We start from the raw sequence: 17,517 nt of genomic DNA on the forward strand, positions 1-17,517 counted from the left end.
TGAAGGGGGAAGGTGGAAGCCCAAACTACATGTTTCACATCTCAAAGTATGGTTAGGCAGTGCTGTATGCCACTCTTCCAGTTACATGGAATAGTCTCAAGGGTATTTTGGTTACATGACCAGTTCCCTTATACCACCACCAGACTTTGCATAGCCTTAGTTTCAGGGTGTGTGAATCCAGGATTTCCCAAATAAAAATGGAGAGGGCCACATGGTAAATGGGTGACATGTCCAAGGTTCGGGACTGACTGTCTCCACGAGGAGCAAGATTAGAACTGATTTGTATTAGGATGGCCTCTGGTACTTATTTAGAGTTTGGCAGACAGGGTACACCATTGCAATGGCACTGAAGTATCCTGTACACTGAAGCAAGTTGCACTTGCCCACTTTTGAGTCACTTGGACTGCTTGTTTTAAGCTGATATACTAAAATTTAGTGAGTCGGTGTAAAACGTCTTCTGACACCCTAACTGAATAGGGGCCGTCAAAGGTAAGCCATCCAACTACATGCCCTATTTAGAGTGGGCAGACATTATTATTATTTTTTTCAAAAACAAACCCCAGTATTTGAAGTTTGTTTTGGAAAAATAAAAAAACATTGAAAAAGTTTGAAGGTCATCTCTGATGTTTAACAGAACACTCTATCAAACTTCTAAATTGACAGCAGTATCTGCTAATGTATAGAGATGCCTCTGGGGGGTGGTCATCATCTCTAAATATGATGGAAGAGTAAAGGCAGTTGAAACTTTTGGTTTACATTTTAAACTATTTGCAGGCATTTGTCCCATCACCTTTTGAGTGTTTGATTTCCAGTTGTATGCTTGGAAAGATGAGTCAGTCTCAGTTTCCCAAGCTTACTACTGCCAATGTTGATGAATTCGAAAAAGTAGCACTTCCATTGGTGCAAATTTGCTACTTTTTTGGTAAACTGGTCACTATATATATTTAAGTTCCTAATCCAAAAATAAACACCTTATAACATTTTTGTGAAATCAGGGCTATCAGAAAAGCCACCACAGACATAGAGCCGACTTATGGACCACCGACCTAACTACCAAGTAAAGAATCCATTTATTTAAGGGGAGGGTCTTACACCACAAAGGCCCCCTAAAGTTCTGTCCCTATACTTCTGTGTCTTTTTCAGTAAGGAGTAGTGTCCATCATACTTCCAATTCATTTGCCACACTATTTTCGCATTTCAACCCCTGCCTCTGACACATTGATTTCTTATGTGGTAAAGGGTAAGCAGTGAAATATCATTTGAAAGCAACAACTTGACAAGAAGAGAGTGGACAGAGTTCCTGTAACTAAATAAACTTAGTAGAGAATCTTGGAATCTTTAGTGATGGTATCATCATAGAAAGAACCCTGCAGAAACTTAGTAGAGTATCTCGGAATGCTGCAGTGACAATATTATCATAGAAGGGAAAGAACAAATGCCTATTTTCTTACTGTGGATGCAAGGGAGCATAAGTTGTGGAACATAAAGTACAGAGTTGAGGGACTGCTTGTTTTCCCTTCTCATGGGTCTGGTTTTTCTTTTTAAACTTCAGGTTCATACTCTGCCATGAAATGGACGTGTTCAGAAGGTGGCAAAAAGTTGGTATAAGTGTTATATAGATCTTGTACTAATAAGTCATAGCTCAAGTGTCTCTCGGAGCCTCTACGTTCACAATTGGAAGCATTTATTGAGTCTAAAATAAAGCATATTCATTACAAAAAAACAGATAAAACAAAACAACACACCCTACAAAGAAACCTCCCCTTCTGCTAAAGCTTTTTTGGACTCGCTCAGTGACTCCTTAGACAATGTCTTTGTAAACTGTAACGGCCACCTGATCTTGCCTCATAGATTGTTCCTGAGAATTTGGAGGGAGGTTTCCAAATCAATAGTAATTTCTAGCTTCCTGGTTTATTTCTCAAAATGCAATTGCATTTTCAAGATGGCTCTTGGAGCCCTACGGATGCAAAAGGACCGAAATATGCCCCTTCACACCTCTCACTTCATGGCATGTGCCCACAAACCCACATTTATACAAGTAAATGGTGAAAGTTAGGGCCTGATTTAGGTATTAGCGGATCAGTTACTCTGTCACAAAGGTGATCGATACACCATCCGCTGAAATTTAAATCCCACAGGGCATGGTAGGATTTAGATATCCATCACCGTTGTGAGGGAGTAAACCATCCGCCAATGTATAAATCAGGCCCTTATTTTTTTAACATATATGGCAGGCTTCTCTGACACAATTATCAGAAATATATTTTCAAGCTACATGCAGACTTCATAGCTCCAAGTAAACATCAAGGGTGTGTGGAATTTGCTTTCTCATATTTATGCAAAATTCTGGCAAAATTATGCATAATTACAAGAAATGCAGATCTGTCATTTAGCACTATATGTTAGTGCAAGATGCATTCCATGGAAATTTGTTATGCTTGAAAGCATTGTGCAATAAATAATAGTACAAATAAAACTAAAACATCGCAAAGAACAGCCACACACTTTGCTGTGTTGTGTGAAATGGAGGGAGCAGAAGTGCGCTGTATCTTCTCATAGGGCTGGCACACTTCAGGCAGCCTAGTGCCAATGCAGATACCCTTAGATCCACTTCTCTGTTTCAAAGCCCCAAGTTGTGTAACAGCCTAGGGACATAAGTGAGATGCCTGGCAGTGATTCAACCATGTCTAAGTGCCTATAGAGGAAATGTTGAGACACAAGTGGAGAATCAGACTCATATTTACGTTTATTCTATGTTAAATGGAATTTCATAAAACAACCCAGTAGCAACAGCAGCATCAATCAAGTTCATTCTTGAAAGCTAACACAAGCACAGCACCTTATGCTGTTGTGTTGCTGAGTGTCTTACCCCTGAAAATCTATGCAAAGTGGGCATAACAGGGTGGAAATAGTCAGTGCTTAATTTGCAAATAAAAATGTGTGGGTGCTCAAAGCTCCCCTCCTAAATGTGCGGCTGCTGCAATTAAATGTGCGAGCCTGGAATACAGAGGCAGCGTAATCCTGAACCCTACTTGGGCCTCTAATCCACTTACAGCCACCCCCTGTCCCTTCAGCTCACTTTTGCAGCTTTCTGCTTTCACCCTTTGCAACACTTTTTCATATTTCTCTTTCTCTGACATTCACCTATGTGTCTTTTGTTCGCAGTAAATGCTTGATGCAGAAGAATGAGTGCTGGTCCTCATAAATAAGTGCTGGTACCCCACACCTGAAACCACCGGCTCAAATTAAGCACTGGAAATAGCATGCACATACAAGTCCAACAATAGCGCATCTATGAAAGATGCACAACTTTGTTGTGTTTGGAATTTTAGCTCCAGATGAAACCACAAGCTCTCGTCAAGCTACATATTAGGTAACATTTCCTGGCAATTTCTGCAAAATTAGATATTCTATACAGCTTCGGTGGGTCAAGGTGCATAGAAATGTGTACTGCAGGGTGTGCCTCAAGTACAAATTGCACACAAGACACTGTTTCTCAGCTTTGTGCAGTGGTGCAACACCTTGATAATACAAAAATGTGAGGGCTGGATTGGTCCTATAGGAGCAGGACCAAGACTGGTATGACTGCATATGACTGATCTGCATATTGCGGGTCTAAACGGAGGTGTGAAGGTGTGTAAAATAACGATGGCCTGGGATGCACCCAGAGTAATTACCAGTGGCTGAGATTATTTCAAGCATTCTACCCATCAATTGTTTGTACTCTGAAAGCATTACACCACAGCACAAAGAAAGGGATTCTGGAATGCAGTGAGCGTCACTCTAGTGTCATCGCCCATTTGTGGGTTTCGCCTTCCTTCCTTATTTTTTTTAGCCTTTCTGTTTATGTTCCTTATTTGAGGTTCTGACTGAGCTGGCCCACCTGTCTGTCTTGTTTTCAAGCATTAATAATACCCTTTAATATGTCAATTGTGGTGCAAAACCATTAAATTAAGTTGTATTCTAGTGAAGATCCTGTGAGACAATCCATAGGTTGGAAACTTCAATATCTTCTATATGTACAGGATTATCTACTGTCTGTGTTAAAAACCAAATTTTGACTATGCTCTCTGCAAATAAAATCTTGTCAACTGGACTTTGTTGATGTGCTCTGAGTGTACAAAACCTCATTTTAATAGCATCCAAAAGTCCAAGTAAATGATTGTACTCAAGCTTATGACTTAAATGTCAGTTTAATGAGAGTCCCTTAGATGCGCTTTGAATTTTGTTTTTCAGAAGTGCTTTGAGAAAACTTAATTTGTGATCCTAAGTATGATATAAATTCTCTCAATACAGCCACCATATGTTCACATTTTATTGTCCATTATGGAGCCAACAAATGGTTCACACCTTTAAAGTGGAATAAAACCAAGGTAAAAAAAGAAAATGAAAATGAAAACGAAAACCATAACATCATCCTCTGTTTATTGTAAAAAACATAAATAGGTAAATAGGTGGCACATTGTAAGACAAATATGGTGACTGTGTTCAAGACATTTTACAAATGCTCCTTAGCCTTATTATAGACTCTTTATACAAGATGTTGAACAGACAAATAGAGGTGAACTTGTGAAAGGCACAACAAGAAAAAACATCACAGATCAGGTTTGTTACACAATACTCTAATGGTCATTGTTACCTCAGAAAGCTGCAACGCAAACACTAGTCATTACTCAGTAACTATCTACAAGTATAACGGATTGTACAACCTTATTTGAAGATGAGCTTCAGGAGGGCACCTAACACTTAGAGGTGTTGTTGACCCGACCCTTACATGAGTGTTGAAACCAGGAGTGGCTTGCTGCAAGCAGAAGGGGCAGGTCTTGGGTGAGGGGTGGGAGAAATTAAAATAAAATTGAAAATAATTTAAAAACAAACAGTTACCTTAATGACGCGCACCGCTCCACTCTTCCGTCTCCTAGCTGCAAACAGGCTCGCAGCCTGCCCTGCTGCCAGTCCTGATGCTGCTCAAAGCCAAGATGCTCCCAGCCAGACTGGGAGCCTATGTAGGCTCTCTCCAGCCTGGCAACTGTGTTGCTGAGCTGGAGAGAGGCTACTGCGCATGTGGGTTTTGTCGACCGAGACGGCCAGTCAAACAGACATGCGCTCTGAATGGGAGTGCCCCTCACTGCTCATCCCCCCCGTGGCCCCGCCATTTTACCAAAAACAATAATAAACAAAGTTTATTATTGATTTTTTGTAAAAGGTTTGCAGCTGCCGCTGCTGGCAGAGGGGCGACGCTCCTAAGCCTAATGGAGGAGCCACCCCTGGTCAAAATCCATCCCAATTAATTTTTCCTGATACATAATAAGGGTGACAATCAGCGGGTCTTGAGTATGTGGGGCCTCTAGTTAAAACTCTTCATGGATGTTGTTGAGTGCTGCACTACCATTCAGAACGTGTTAAGGGTCTCCACATCTACTGTTTTCAAAAACTCACTTTAGTAGCACACAATAAATTATTGTCGCATGTCTCATGGTACTAGCATTTTTTAATGATTTTAAACAAATCCTGGTAGATTATTTTCTACCTACAAATGACTTATCCATGCCAAGACCATTACTTCAAGAAGTATTCCTATAACATCAGTCAGAGGGTCATAGGCAGATTCTGTCATGGAATAAATGACAGGTCAAACGTCTAGTTCTGCTGCTTATGGAGTCAAAAAGTAGAGATGGACTTCTCTCGATTCTGGATCTTCAAACATTAACCAATCTCTCCATTCAGAAACTGTAAATGGTTACACTTTTTGTCACAGATATTAACAGTGGTTGTGACTGATGACTGGCTGTGGGCTGTGTTCTGTGGACATCAAGACCCTTGGTAACCAGGTCCAAAGGCGATTCAACTCTTTGTGTTAAGATAGGACCACCATCATTGGCTGTAACTCCCTTGATCTTGGTTATGTAGGCCTTTTCAATCTAGACGCAGAATACATTTAACAAAACCACCCTTGTTACATTCTGCTCAGAGTTTTCATTCAGGACAGAAGACTGGCAACATTTCCATGCAGGAGTCCAGAATGTGAAGCATGGAAGGTCTGTGAGGCAAAACTCTGCAATGGCCCCCAGGTGCAGGGTAAAAAGGACCCGCTTTTGGGATTTATTTCTCCAACAACACAAAGAAACTCTTGCTGACCACTTCATGGTGGCACATTTGCCAAAAGTGCTGTGCTGTAATCTAATTTGTGCCTTTCTCTCTTGATGTAAAAAAAAAAAAAGCAGCTGCACCTCCAGTGGTCATCACATTTTATGATATATATCTGGTGTCAAAAAAGGAACAGCTCAAAAGTGCTGTTACACATTTGTTATATCTCTACATGTATTGCTGTACATGAAGATAATACATTATCAACACATAAATATTTCCCTCCTCAGATCGGTCCAGAGGAATTCATTGGATTTGCTGGATCAGAAGTGATGTCCCTTCATCTTTCCTAGCAGTTCTGTGTCTTGCAGTGGCACTACTACCCTCTTGGAATTCACAGATTTGGAAATATCCCATTTATCTATCCTGGAACAACTATGGGCTTTGTTAGACAGCTTGTGATGTCATTTCTTTGGATAGGTGAGTGTGACAGCCAGTCCAAAATAAACTTTAAGAACATTTATGTAATACCCTTATTTTGTAATTAAACTGATGGCATGTTTCTATTGGTGATTTGAACTTGGGGAAGAATGTCATTCGTTGATAGTATGCCAGGCACTAGGCCAGTGTAAGTGGTCAGTCTATCAGTCTCTTTCACACACATGAATGTATTATTCTATAGCTGCCTGCTCCTTCACCTTTTAACTTTTATTTTAATACACCAATCCCATTTCTTTTTGGCACTTTAGAGACATTAACAGATTGGAGTTACATGCTTACCTACAATGGGCCTGATTCACAAACTGCACTTTGCAGTATATTTTATAGTATTATAAAACACACTACAAATTGCAAACTATGTGCATTGTTTGAGGCCCCTGCAGTTCATATACTTTTGTTTGCACAGTTCTCCACCCTGGCTGTTGCCACAATCAGAGGTATTGGGTTTCAGTAGTAAATGTGGGAGGAACACAGGGAATTGGCTTAATGAAGTGGCAGACATACTAAAGTGGATGGGATTAGGAAGGAGGAAGAGGTGTTTCAGGAGTGCAGAAAGGGGTTTACGGAGGGATGTCACCTGTACACACAATAGTAAGTCAATTGAAATTCTTTTACACTTTGTAGTAAGGTAACACTCAGAAATTGTGAATATCGAAAGTAGTACACTTACTCCAAAGTGTAAACTTACTCAAAAGTGTAAGTTATGTTTCAGAATCAGGCTCAAGGTTTAAAAAGTATTGCATCCTTGGTGGGCAACATTACATGCAACTTACATACAACGTTTGGAAACTATTGCATTTTTAGCGGGCCACTTTATCATCTGTCCTAGACATCCTGGCTCCTGTCAAAAATGAGTCCAATCAAGCAATCAAAACAACCAGTAAGTAATTCATAAGAGAATTTGCTGAAATGAGACGTGTTAATCATAACCTAAAATAAAGTGGGGCTAGTCAAAACCAGACATGACAAAACTGTCTACAAGACACACAGGAGAGGCTAACTCACTAAAAATTATCAGTGTGGGCCCCAACAGTGCAAAAGGAATCTTGTTCATCCACCATCAATAGGTTAATTATTTGCTTTACAAACCAACCCTCACACATCTAAATAACAGAGCAAAGCCCTACTGAAGCTAATTGAATCCACAATTCCCAATATCAATGGATCAAACTACAACTATTTGGAACAATTGGCTATACAATCTGTTTAGCCACCTCTGTTAAAAATGACATTCACATTTGCATAAAAACCTCTTGAGACCATTAAGAAGCTATGTCATGTCTGGGCATTAAAATAAAAGCATCTAACTCACCCTGAGACCCGTGCCTAGTGTCGTGCTTTCAGAACTCCTCCCATTTTCTACAATGGATATATCAAATATCATAAATACCTCTAGAGTTGGGACCTTGAAGTATGCCATCATTACCCCATTTATGTAAAGAAAACATCTGGGGTTGTGGAAGACACAACAGATATGTGCCTGCCTTTTGTCCTCTGGTGCACTTGGTTATTATAGAAGGGGCACAGATGCTTGTGTGGCCCCTCTGTAATACAAATCGCATCAATATATATGTAGTGCCAGTGCGATCTCCAGATGGTGTTCCTCACTTACATGGCAACGTGGGTTCATGCAAATGAGGAAACACTTTGACTGTATGCCTATGCCCTAATGTGGACGTGTCCACAGAGGCAAAGAAGCTGTCAGGGGCTCATTGAGAAGGAGGTGCGCACAGTCAGTGAGCCACTAGGGATGCTAAGTAGATGGGAAAAAGAGAGTCTAATCGAATTCCCCCCGCAGGAGAGTGCAGTCACTCACATACCTACAGACGGATCTCTGTACTTCAGACATCTAGTCCAGCTTTTACAAATGTATTAACCCTGGGTTCGCTGCTGCACCAGATGAAGCACTTTCATTGTGACAGTGTGCATTGACGTGGTCTGCATTAAGAGCCCCCGGTTAAAAGAGTGCTGTGGTACAGTCCAGGAGATTGAGCCATATTTGTGATATGGGCCCTGAACACCTTGAGATTTTGCCAAATCACCAACCCAATTCCAACTTCTCTTTGTCCAATAAAACCCTAGAAAGGGAGTTGGGAAGACACCTCCAAGAGTATGTGGAATAAATAATCTCCCTTGTGATCATCAGACTGGAGTTTGACCATTAAGCATTAAAGAGTCAGATATAGCCAACATACGTGAAAACCTACTTTCTGTGGGTGAAGAAAAGCCATATTGTTCATTCTTTTGGCAGCCTCTAAATTCTTCTAGAACAGCTGAAACAATGAGCCGGCATATTGGACCTGCCCTGTTCTGGATCCAAACCTTTCTTGCCAACTACAGCCAAAAAAATCAGGATTGAAACAGTTGAGTAATTCACATGCCTACTGCAGAGTGTTGTCCACCATGGAACTGAACTTCTGTCATATGCAGAAGATATTCACATCTCCCTCTGGTTAGACAATAGACAAAAAGCACTACCAATATCAACTTGTGTCTCAACAATGATTTCCAGTGAATGAGCTAGATCTTCTCTTGTAGGGACTGAGCCACGATCAAGATTATATTGACTGGTCCACTAGTAGCATTTATTTACAGGCTCTACATACATGGAGTACAAATGAACTAGGGAGTTATGAGTAAATTATATGTGCCAATTGGGTATAAGCCAATTCTACTATGTTTATAGGGGAGGCCACAAGCACTTTAGCACTGGTTAACAGTGGTAAAGAACACAGTGCCAGATGTAGGAAACACTTTGCGACTCGCAAAATGCATTTCCGAATCTTAAATAGGAAGGGGTGTTCCCTTCCTATTTGCGATTCGCAGTGGTATGCAATGCCATTTGCGACCGCATATGCAGTCGCAAATGGTGTCGCAGTTACCATCCACTTGAAATGGATGGTAACCCACTCGCAAATTGGAAGAGGTCCCCATGGGACCCCTTCCCCTTTGTGAATGGACCACAAATTATTTTTTCAGGGCAGGTAGTGGTCCAAGGGACCACTACCTGCCCTGAAAAAATACCGAAACTAAAGGTTTCGGATTTTTTTTTAAGTGCAGCTCGTTTTCCTTTAAGGAAAACGGACTACACTTAAAAAAAAAAAACTGCTTTATTTAAAAGAAGTCACGAACATGGAGGTCTGCTGACTACAGCAGGCCTCCATGTTTGCGAGTGCCCATAGTCGCTATGGGCCCGCAATTTGCGACCCACCTCTTTAATATTAATGAGGTGGGTCTTTGCGACCTTATAGCGACTTGCAGACGGTGTCTGAGACACCGTTCTGCATTGCAAATTGCGACTTGCAATTTGCGAGTCAGAAGGACTCGCAAATTGCAAGTCGCAATTTGCAATTTTGCTACATCTGGCCCACAGAGAACTAAAGCCAGCAAAAAAGAAGTCAACCAAACAGGAGGAAGGAAGGCAACAAATTGGGGGAAAATCCCGCCAAGGATGTCAGGTCCAACTGCACTCAACATCAGCATTTCAATTGTGTGGACCCTTGAGTACTCTTTGAATATGTACACACAAAAGAACCATCATTACACTGAGATGTCCATGGTGATCATGGTTACCCTCTACAGAGAATAAGGAAGCACCTTGTTAGGCTTGACTCTTAAAATGGTATTTACTATCTGTGGTTTTCTTTGATTTTGAATCTTATGTTGTTTAATCCATTCAGTTAAAATGGTGGCTAAAGTTGCGATAAGAGTAAATTACCTACAGGCAGTTGCACAATATCTCAAGAACAGAGGTTTCCCCAATGCGGATGGGCAGTTACATTCGTAATAGCTTCACATGCAGCTTATTCCTCGGAAACATTTTACCCATGTTTGGATTTCAAGACTATAGATGCTGCCGCAGGGAAGTTTCAGACTTATAAATTGTCAGCATCGCCTGCACGTTATAGGGCATGCCAGTATCTGGAAATCCCTTTACCTTATCAAGAGTACAACAATTGGTTTGCAGGTGATTTACCACACACACATGAATGTTAGGTTGGGTTCCCTGATTAACGAAGGAGCTATATGACCATAACTATTTGGACTATTTGGGTATACTCCCTTTCCATGTGCTGAGACCCGACCACTCACTGATGTCATAGGGATATTATATTACAAGCTCTCTTTATACAGGAAGCTCATTCAATATGTGTTATGAACCATGAACACAAGCCCAGCTCTACCAGGACCTGTACAACAGGTGCAGGTTGCCGTACAAGCAATCTGTACATGGACAATAATCAATATCATGGGAAGGATGCCCACAAAGCATGATGATACTGTTTTCTGAATTGCTCGCAAGACCATCCAGTTGGAAGAAGTTTACCTTCACAAAACATCTGAAGACAAGCATAGACAAGCATAAAATATTGACTGCATGTCTTCTCCTTGAGCAAGTGTGACAACCTGGACTTCCACGCTCAAGCATTGGTGCACAGAACTAAGTTCCGCTAGCCATGAGTGGGAAAGCCAAAACTTGTAGAACTGGGCTAGAGCTCTAATTTTCACAACAGAAGAATGGAGTTCCAGAACATAAGGGAAGGCCCTAAAAAGAATGGCTTCAGTGTATTTTGGTCTTATATAGACCCTCATGGGTGGCCCAACTTTCTACCAACACAGCAAAGCCCTTTGTGCCGTGATTATTCAGACATTCTGTCCTGCCTAGTGGTGTAATGAAGATGCATTATTCAGTTGCACTCCTATTACGCCAAGTAGGCTGCTGTGTTGAAGTAAACACCTCTCCATTCTTATTTTCTTTAAAACAGCTAACTGCTAAACCATGTTGTTTTGCTAACACATTTCATAACAAACAAACGTCTATTCTAGAATGGTGATACATCTCAGGAAATTAGAAACATATGGTTTCCCTTCATACATAGGGCAAAAACCACTTGGACATTGAGGCCTTCTGGTGCACGGGCCACCAAGTCAAGGGTCAAGATTTCCTCCTGTGGAGGTGACTGAAATTCTGTCAATAGAAACACAACAGTTACCTCACCACTAAATTCAGTGGTCAAAGCACAAGGTTGACAATTACAATATCTTAGCTACATATCCTTATATTTAGGATAAAATATTTTATCTGGTCCATACTTTCAACACAATATTCTGATGCACAACCATTTGGCTTTTGGGGGAACCATCTATTTATGGCTCTTCAACCAGTCTGACACACTCTAAATGCAACCTTTTTTCTTTTTGAATGCTGTCATTTTAAACTGGAGCTGGCATTGGCCACCAAAATTAGCCACTTTCCAGACTAGAAAAGAGTGAGGAGCCTTGTGGATAGAAGAGACTATCTTATAAATTATTCTTGCCTTAAAGCAGAGCTAGCTCATTGCGTTCAGAATTGGCTATCATAGCATCTTAACTATGGCCTTTTGGGGAATTTTATTCTAGAATAGTGAAAAGTATATCAAAGCTGAGGGTCCTGCGACTGATGTAGCGGGGATAGGATGGTGGCTAGCCTGTCTTCAATAAAGCTTACCTGTTTCCCTTTTGCTGCTGAATGTGGCTTGTTTTCACAATAACAATGAGTATGGAATGGTGACACCTCAACACATCTACCTTATACAGACTTAAAGGACACCCTTGCCTCTCAATATTCTAAAGCAATGGCAGCATCTATGAAGAGGAGTTAGAAGGGGGAGGGGCAACTGATTTAATGCAACTGGTGAACTTATTAATGTAAGCATCAAATAAACAATACAGTGGGGCACATCAATAGTCAATGTCTATATTAATATAATATCCAAATAAGATGATGTGAGAGATCCTAGTATATTGTAGACTAATATATAAATGAGAAAAACTCCCTTTCCTAAATGTGTAGACCAAAAATTACTAACCCAAGAGAAAAAAACATGTATTCATCTAAACTTGACCAAACGACGTGTGTACATGCAATTAGAAAGTTTTTAATACAAAAGAGAAATCATATTATATACATAAATACATAAATATACAGACACAACATAAAAATGGGAATGAATAGCCATCAGCCGACACGTGTTTCGTCCTGACTGGACTTCTTCAAGGCTTTGTTCACTTCTACATTCATATGTTCATATTCCATTTATCTTCCTCTGTTTATAATCACAGTCAGTTACTTCCTTGCTGTCTTCAAGATAAGTCAAAGTTACAGGCATCACAAACCTCCTGCATTGAGGAGTCAACTCTAAACTTCTCTTTCTGCGCTTAAATTACAACCCAGTTCAACTTTTTGATGTAAATCGGCAAGAGCATCGAGGGCCCCTCGACAGCAAGGACGAAACACGTGTCGGCTGATGGCTATTCATTCCCATTTTTATGTTGTGTCTGTATATTGGTAACATTGGCTCCTATCCGATTGGCATATTTAATTTACTTAAAAGTCCTGAGACAAATGCACTACATGTGCCCAGGACCTGTAAATTAAATGTTACTAGTGACCAGAAGAATTCCATGGGGTCAAGCAGCCAAGGGTACGTATGCATCGTGGAAAGCAGCCTTTACTCTTCCAACTTCAGTACATAATTCAACCATGTACCAAAAACAATGGGAGATCACAATAACAACTCTACACGAGACCTTATTAACACATGAGCACAGAAAATAACCAACAATGAATACAGAAAACCAGTGCTTCATATTTACGAGAAAAACACTTCCAGGAGAGCAAAATAAATTGTCACCTAGCTGTAGCCCATCACAGAATTTGGAAGAATCCCCACATGGAAAAGAAAGTAAAAATCACAAGGAAATGTGTAGGAAGTTGGCTCTGTATGTGCTATTTCAAAGTAAGGAATAGCATGCACAGAGTCCAAGGGTTCCCCTTAGAGGTAAAATAGTGGTAAAAATAGATAATACTAATGCTCTATTTTGTGGTAGTGTGGTCGAGCAGTAGGCTTATCCAAGGAGTAGTGTTAAGCATTTGTTGTACATACACATAGACAATAAATGAGGTACACACACTCAGAGACAAATCCAGCCAATAGGTTTTTATATAGAAAAATATCTTTTCTTAGTTTATTTTAAGAACCACAGGTTCAAATTCTACATGTAATATCTCATTCGAAAGGTATTGCAGGTAAGTACTTTTGGAACTTCAAATCATCAAAATTGCATGTATACTTTTCAAGTTATTCGCAAATAGCTGTTTTAAAAGTGGACACTTAGTGCAATTTTCACAGTTCCTAGGGGAGGTAAGTAGTTGTTAGGTTAACCAGGTAAGTAAGACACTTACAGGGCTTAGTTCTTGGTCCAAGGTAGCCCACCGTTGGGGGTTCAGAGCAACCCCAAAGTCACCACACCAGCAGCTCAGGGCCGGTCAGGTGTAGAGTTCAAAGTGGTGCCCAAAACACATAGGCTAGAATGGAGAGAAGGGTGTGCCCCGGTTCCGGTCTGCTTGCAGGTAAGTACCCGCGTCTTCGGAGGGCAGACCAGGGGGGTTTTGTAGGGCACCGGGGGGGACACAAGCCCACACAGAAATTTCACCCTCAGCAGCGCGGGGGCGGCCGGGTGCAGTGTAGAAACAAGCGTCGGGTTTGTAATGGAAGTCAATGGGAGATCTATGGATCTCTTCGGCGCTGCAGGCAGGCAAGGGGGGGGTTCCTCGGGGAAACCTCCACTTGGTCAAGGGAGAGGGACTCCTGGGGGTCACTCCTCCAGTGAAAGTCCGGTCCTTCAGGTCCTGGGGGCTGCGGGTGCAGGGTCTCTCCCAGGTGTCGGGACTTAGGATTCAAAGAGTCGCGGTCAGGGGAAGCCTCGGGATTCCCTCTGCAGGCGGCGCTGTGGGGGCTCAGGGGGGACAGGTTTTTGTACTCACAGTCTTAGAGTAGTCCTGGGGTCCCTCCTGAGGTGTTGGATCGCCACCAGCCGAGTCGGGGTCGCCGGGTGCAGTGTTGCAAGTCTCACGCTTCTTGCGGGGAGCTTGCAGGGTTCTTTAAAGCTGCTGGAAACAAAGTTGCAGCTTTTCTTGGAGCAGGTCCGCTGTCCTCGGGAGTTTCTTGTCTTTTCGAAGCAGGGGCAGTCCTCAGAGGATGTCGAGGTCGCTGGTCCCTTTGGAAGGCGTCGCTGGAGCAGGATCTTTGGAAGGCAGGAGACAGGCCGGTGAGTTTCTGGAGCCAAGGCAGTTGTCGTCTTCTGGTCTTCCTCTGCAGGGGTTTTCAGCTAGGCAGTCCTTCTTCTTGTAGTTGCAGGAATCTAGTTTTCTAGGGTTCAGGGTAGCCCTTAAATACTAAATTTAAGGGCGTGTTTAGGTCTGGGGGGTTAGTAGCCAATGGCTACTAGCCCTGAGGGTGGGTACACCCTCTTTGTGCCTCCTCCCAAGGGGAGGGGGTCACAATCCTAACCCTATTGGGGGAATCCTCCATCTGCAAGATGGAGGATTTCTAAAAGTAAGAGTCACTTCAGCTCAGGACACCTTAGGGGCTGTCCTGACTGGCCAGTGACTCCTCCTTGTTGCTTTCTTTGTTCCCTCCAGCCTTGCCGCCAAAAGTGGGGGCCGTGGCCGGAGGGGGCGGGCAACTCCACTAAGCTGGAGTGCCCTGCTGGGCTGTGACAAAGGGGTGAGCCTTTGAGGCTCACCGCCAGGTGTTACAGCTCCTGCCTGGGGGAGGTGTTAGCATCTCCACCCAGTGCAGGCTTTGTTACTGGCCTCAGAGTGACAAAGGCACTCTCCCCATGGGGCCAGCAACATGTCTCTAGTGTGGCAGGCTGCTGGAACCAGTCAGCCTACACAGATAGTTGGTTAAGTTTCAGGGGGCACCTCTAAGGTGCCCTCTGTGGTGTATTTTACAATAAAATGTACACTGGCATCAGTGTGCATTTATTGTGCTGAGAAGTTTGATACCAAACTTCCCAGTTTTCAGTGTAGCCATTATGGTGCTGTGGAGTTCGTGTAAAACAGACTCCCAGACCATATACTCTTATGGCTACCCTGCACTTACAATGTCTAAGGTTTTGCTTAGACACTGTAGGGGCACAGTGCTCATGCACTGGTACCCTCACCTATGGTATAGTGCACCCTGCCTTAGGGCTGTAAGGCCTGCTAGAGGGGTGTCTTATCTATACTGCATAGGCTGTGAGAGGCTGGCATGGCACCCTGAGGGGAGTGCCATGTCGACTTACTCATTTTGTTCTCACTAGCACACACAGGCTTGTAAGCAGTGTGGCTGTGCTGAGTGAGGGGTCTCTAGGGTGGCATAATGCATGCTGCAGCCCTTAGAGACCTTCCCTGGCATCAGGGCCCTTGGTACCAGAGGTACCAGTTACAAGGGACTTATCTGGATGCCAGGGTGTGCCAATTGTGGGATCAATGGTACATTTTAGGTGAAAGAACACTGGTGCTGGGGCCTGGTTAGCAGGGTCCCAGCACACTTCTCAGTCAAGTCAGCATCAGTATCAGGCAAAAATTGGGGGGTAACTGCAACAGGGAGCCATTTCTTTACAAAATGTCACAAAAAACTGGTTTGGCAGATGACACAAAAACAAATAGCGATGTAATGGTTAAACATTCATACTCTGCTAGCATCAAATAAGTCGAGAGAACTCTGGAATTAAATTAACAACTTAGCAAGCAAATAAATGATTAAGGATAGTACTGTTTCAGGGGACAGGTGGTGTTCTCTTGTAACAACTCTATATATTGATGCAGAGATAAAGAAAATAGCCATCAAGAGCTTTCTCACTGATGATCAGGGAACCTAATAAGCATACCCGAAAAGAGATATCAAGCATCCTTAAGAGCATTAGAGCTGACGGGGCATGAGGTCTTGGTGGTCTCCCAGGGAGCATTTTTAAGGAAGATCGGTCCTTCTGAGCATAACACATGCATAGCTTGCAGGAGTGGCTCGCGGTGGTAACAGGGGGCCTGACTCAAAGCAGTGTCAGGATTGGTTGGGAGCGCCCTACAAGGGCGCTCCCAGGCAGACCTGGAGCCTGTGCAGGCTCTCTCTAGCCTGACAAATGTGTTGCTGGCATGGACAGAGCCTACTGGGCATGCATGTTTGGCTGGCCCGAGGCAGCTGGCCAAACATACATGTGCAGTGAGGGGGAGTTTTCTGTACTCCCCCTCAGTGCTTGTAACAGCCCGTGGCCCTGGACGTTTACTAAAAATAATCATAAACTATGTTTATTATAATTTTTAGTGAAAGGTTTTGCAGCAGCTGCTGCTGGCGGGGAAGGGGCGACGCTTCTCTGCCCTAGTGGAGAAGGAGAAGCCGCGCCTGATAACTTGATCAATGAATGCATTCTGTCATCAACTATTCTAGAATCATGGGAAGGCAACATCCTGTTTTCTATCCATAAAAAGGGTGATTGCCCTGCTTTATGTCAATGGAAAGGAATTTGAGAAGGTGCTATTCCATAAACCTGAGGCTTGGATTAATGAGAGTAAAATCATCCTGTATTATCAGACCGGATTCAGGCCAAAACCATTAACCATTGACAATGTGATTGCCCTCTCTTACTTACGGAAAAAGGCCACCAAAGTATGCCCCCTCTCTATGCTTGTTTCATTAACTATAGTGCAGCATTCGATGGGATTGATCAGAATATTTTCTAGGCCAAACTTGCTCGGTGGGGCATTCTGAAGCAATCCCTGCAGCAATTATGGCTCTGTATACTGATATATGGGTGCAGATTCGGATCTCACATAGCCACACCAGCTGGAAAATATACACCAACAAGGGGCTTAAGCAAGGTTGTATTATTGCCCTAACTCTTTTCAACCTATACCCAGCCGATCTAGGAGCGGAGCTGCTGAAGGTCCATACATTTCCACTCAAATCAGAGCACCGTAACCTCCCTACAATATAATATGCTGACGATCTGGTATTATTGGATCATACTCGAATTGGGTTGACACAAGCGTTAGGAATACTTCATGTGTATTACATTACAGGCAAATGCTAAAATAATCAAAGGTTTTGGTGTTTGGGCAAAGAA

The 17,517-nt window shown here is 42.6% G+C and overlaps 1 protein-coding gene across 1 annotated transcript in view; it reads left to right on the forward strand.

Moving 5' to 3' along the window:
- The window catches only part of LOC138246552 (myeloid cell surface antigen CD33-like), a 248,615-nt gene that overhangs the window by 112,596 nt on the left and 118,502 nt on the right, over positions 1 to 17,517 (forward strand). Inside the window, exon 2 of the mRNA XM_069201222.1 lies at positions 6,378 to 6,567. Coding sequence (XP_069057323.1) covers positions 6,525 to 6,567 — 43 coding nt within the window. The 5' untranslated portion in view covers positions 6,378 to 6,524. The remainder of the gene's footprint in view (positions 1 to 6,377; positions 6,568 to 17,517) is intronic.

The sequence above is a fragment of the Pleurodeles waltl genome, chromosome 7 (assembly GCF_031143425.1).
Source record: "Pleurodeles waltl isolate 20211129_DDA chromosome 7, aPleWal1.hap1.20221129, whole genome shotgun sequence".
Classification (NCBI taxonomy): domain Eukaryota; kingdom Metazoa; phylum Chordata; class Amphibia; order Caudata; family Salamandridae; genus Pleurodeles; species Pleurodeles waltl.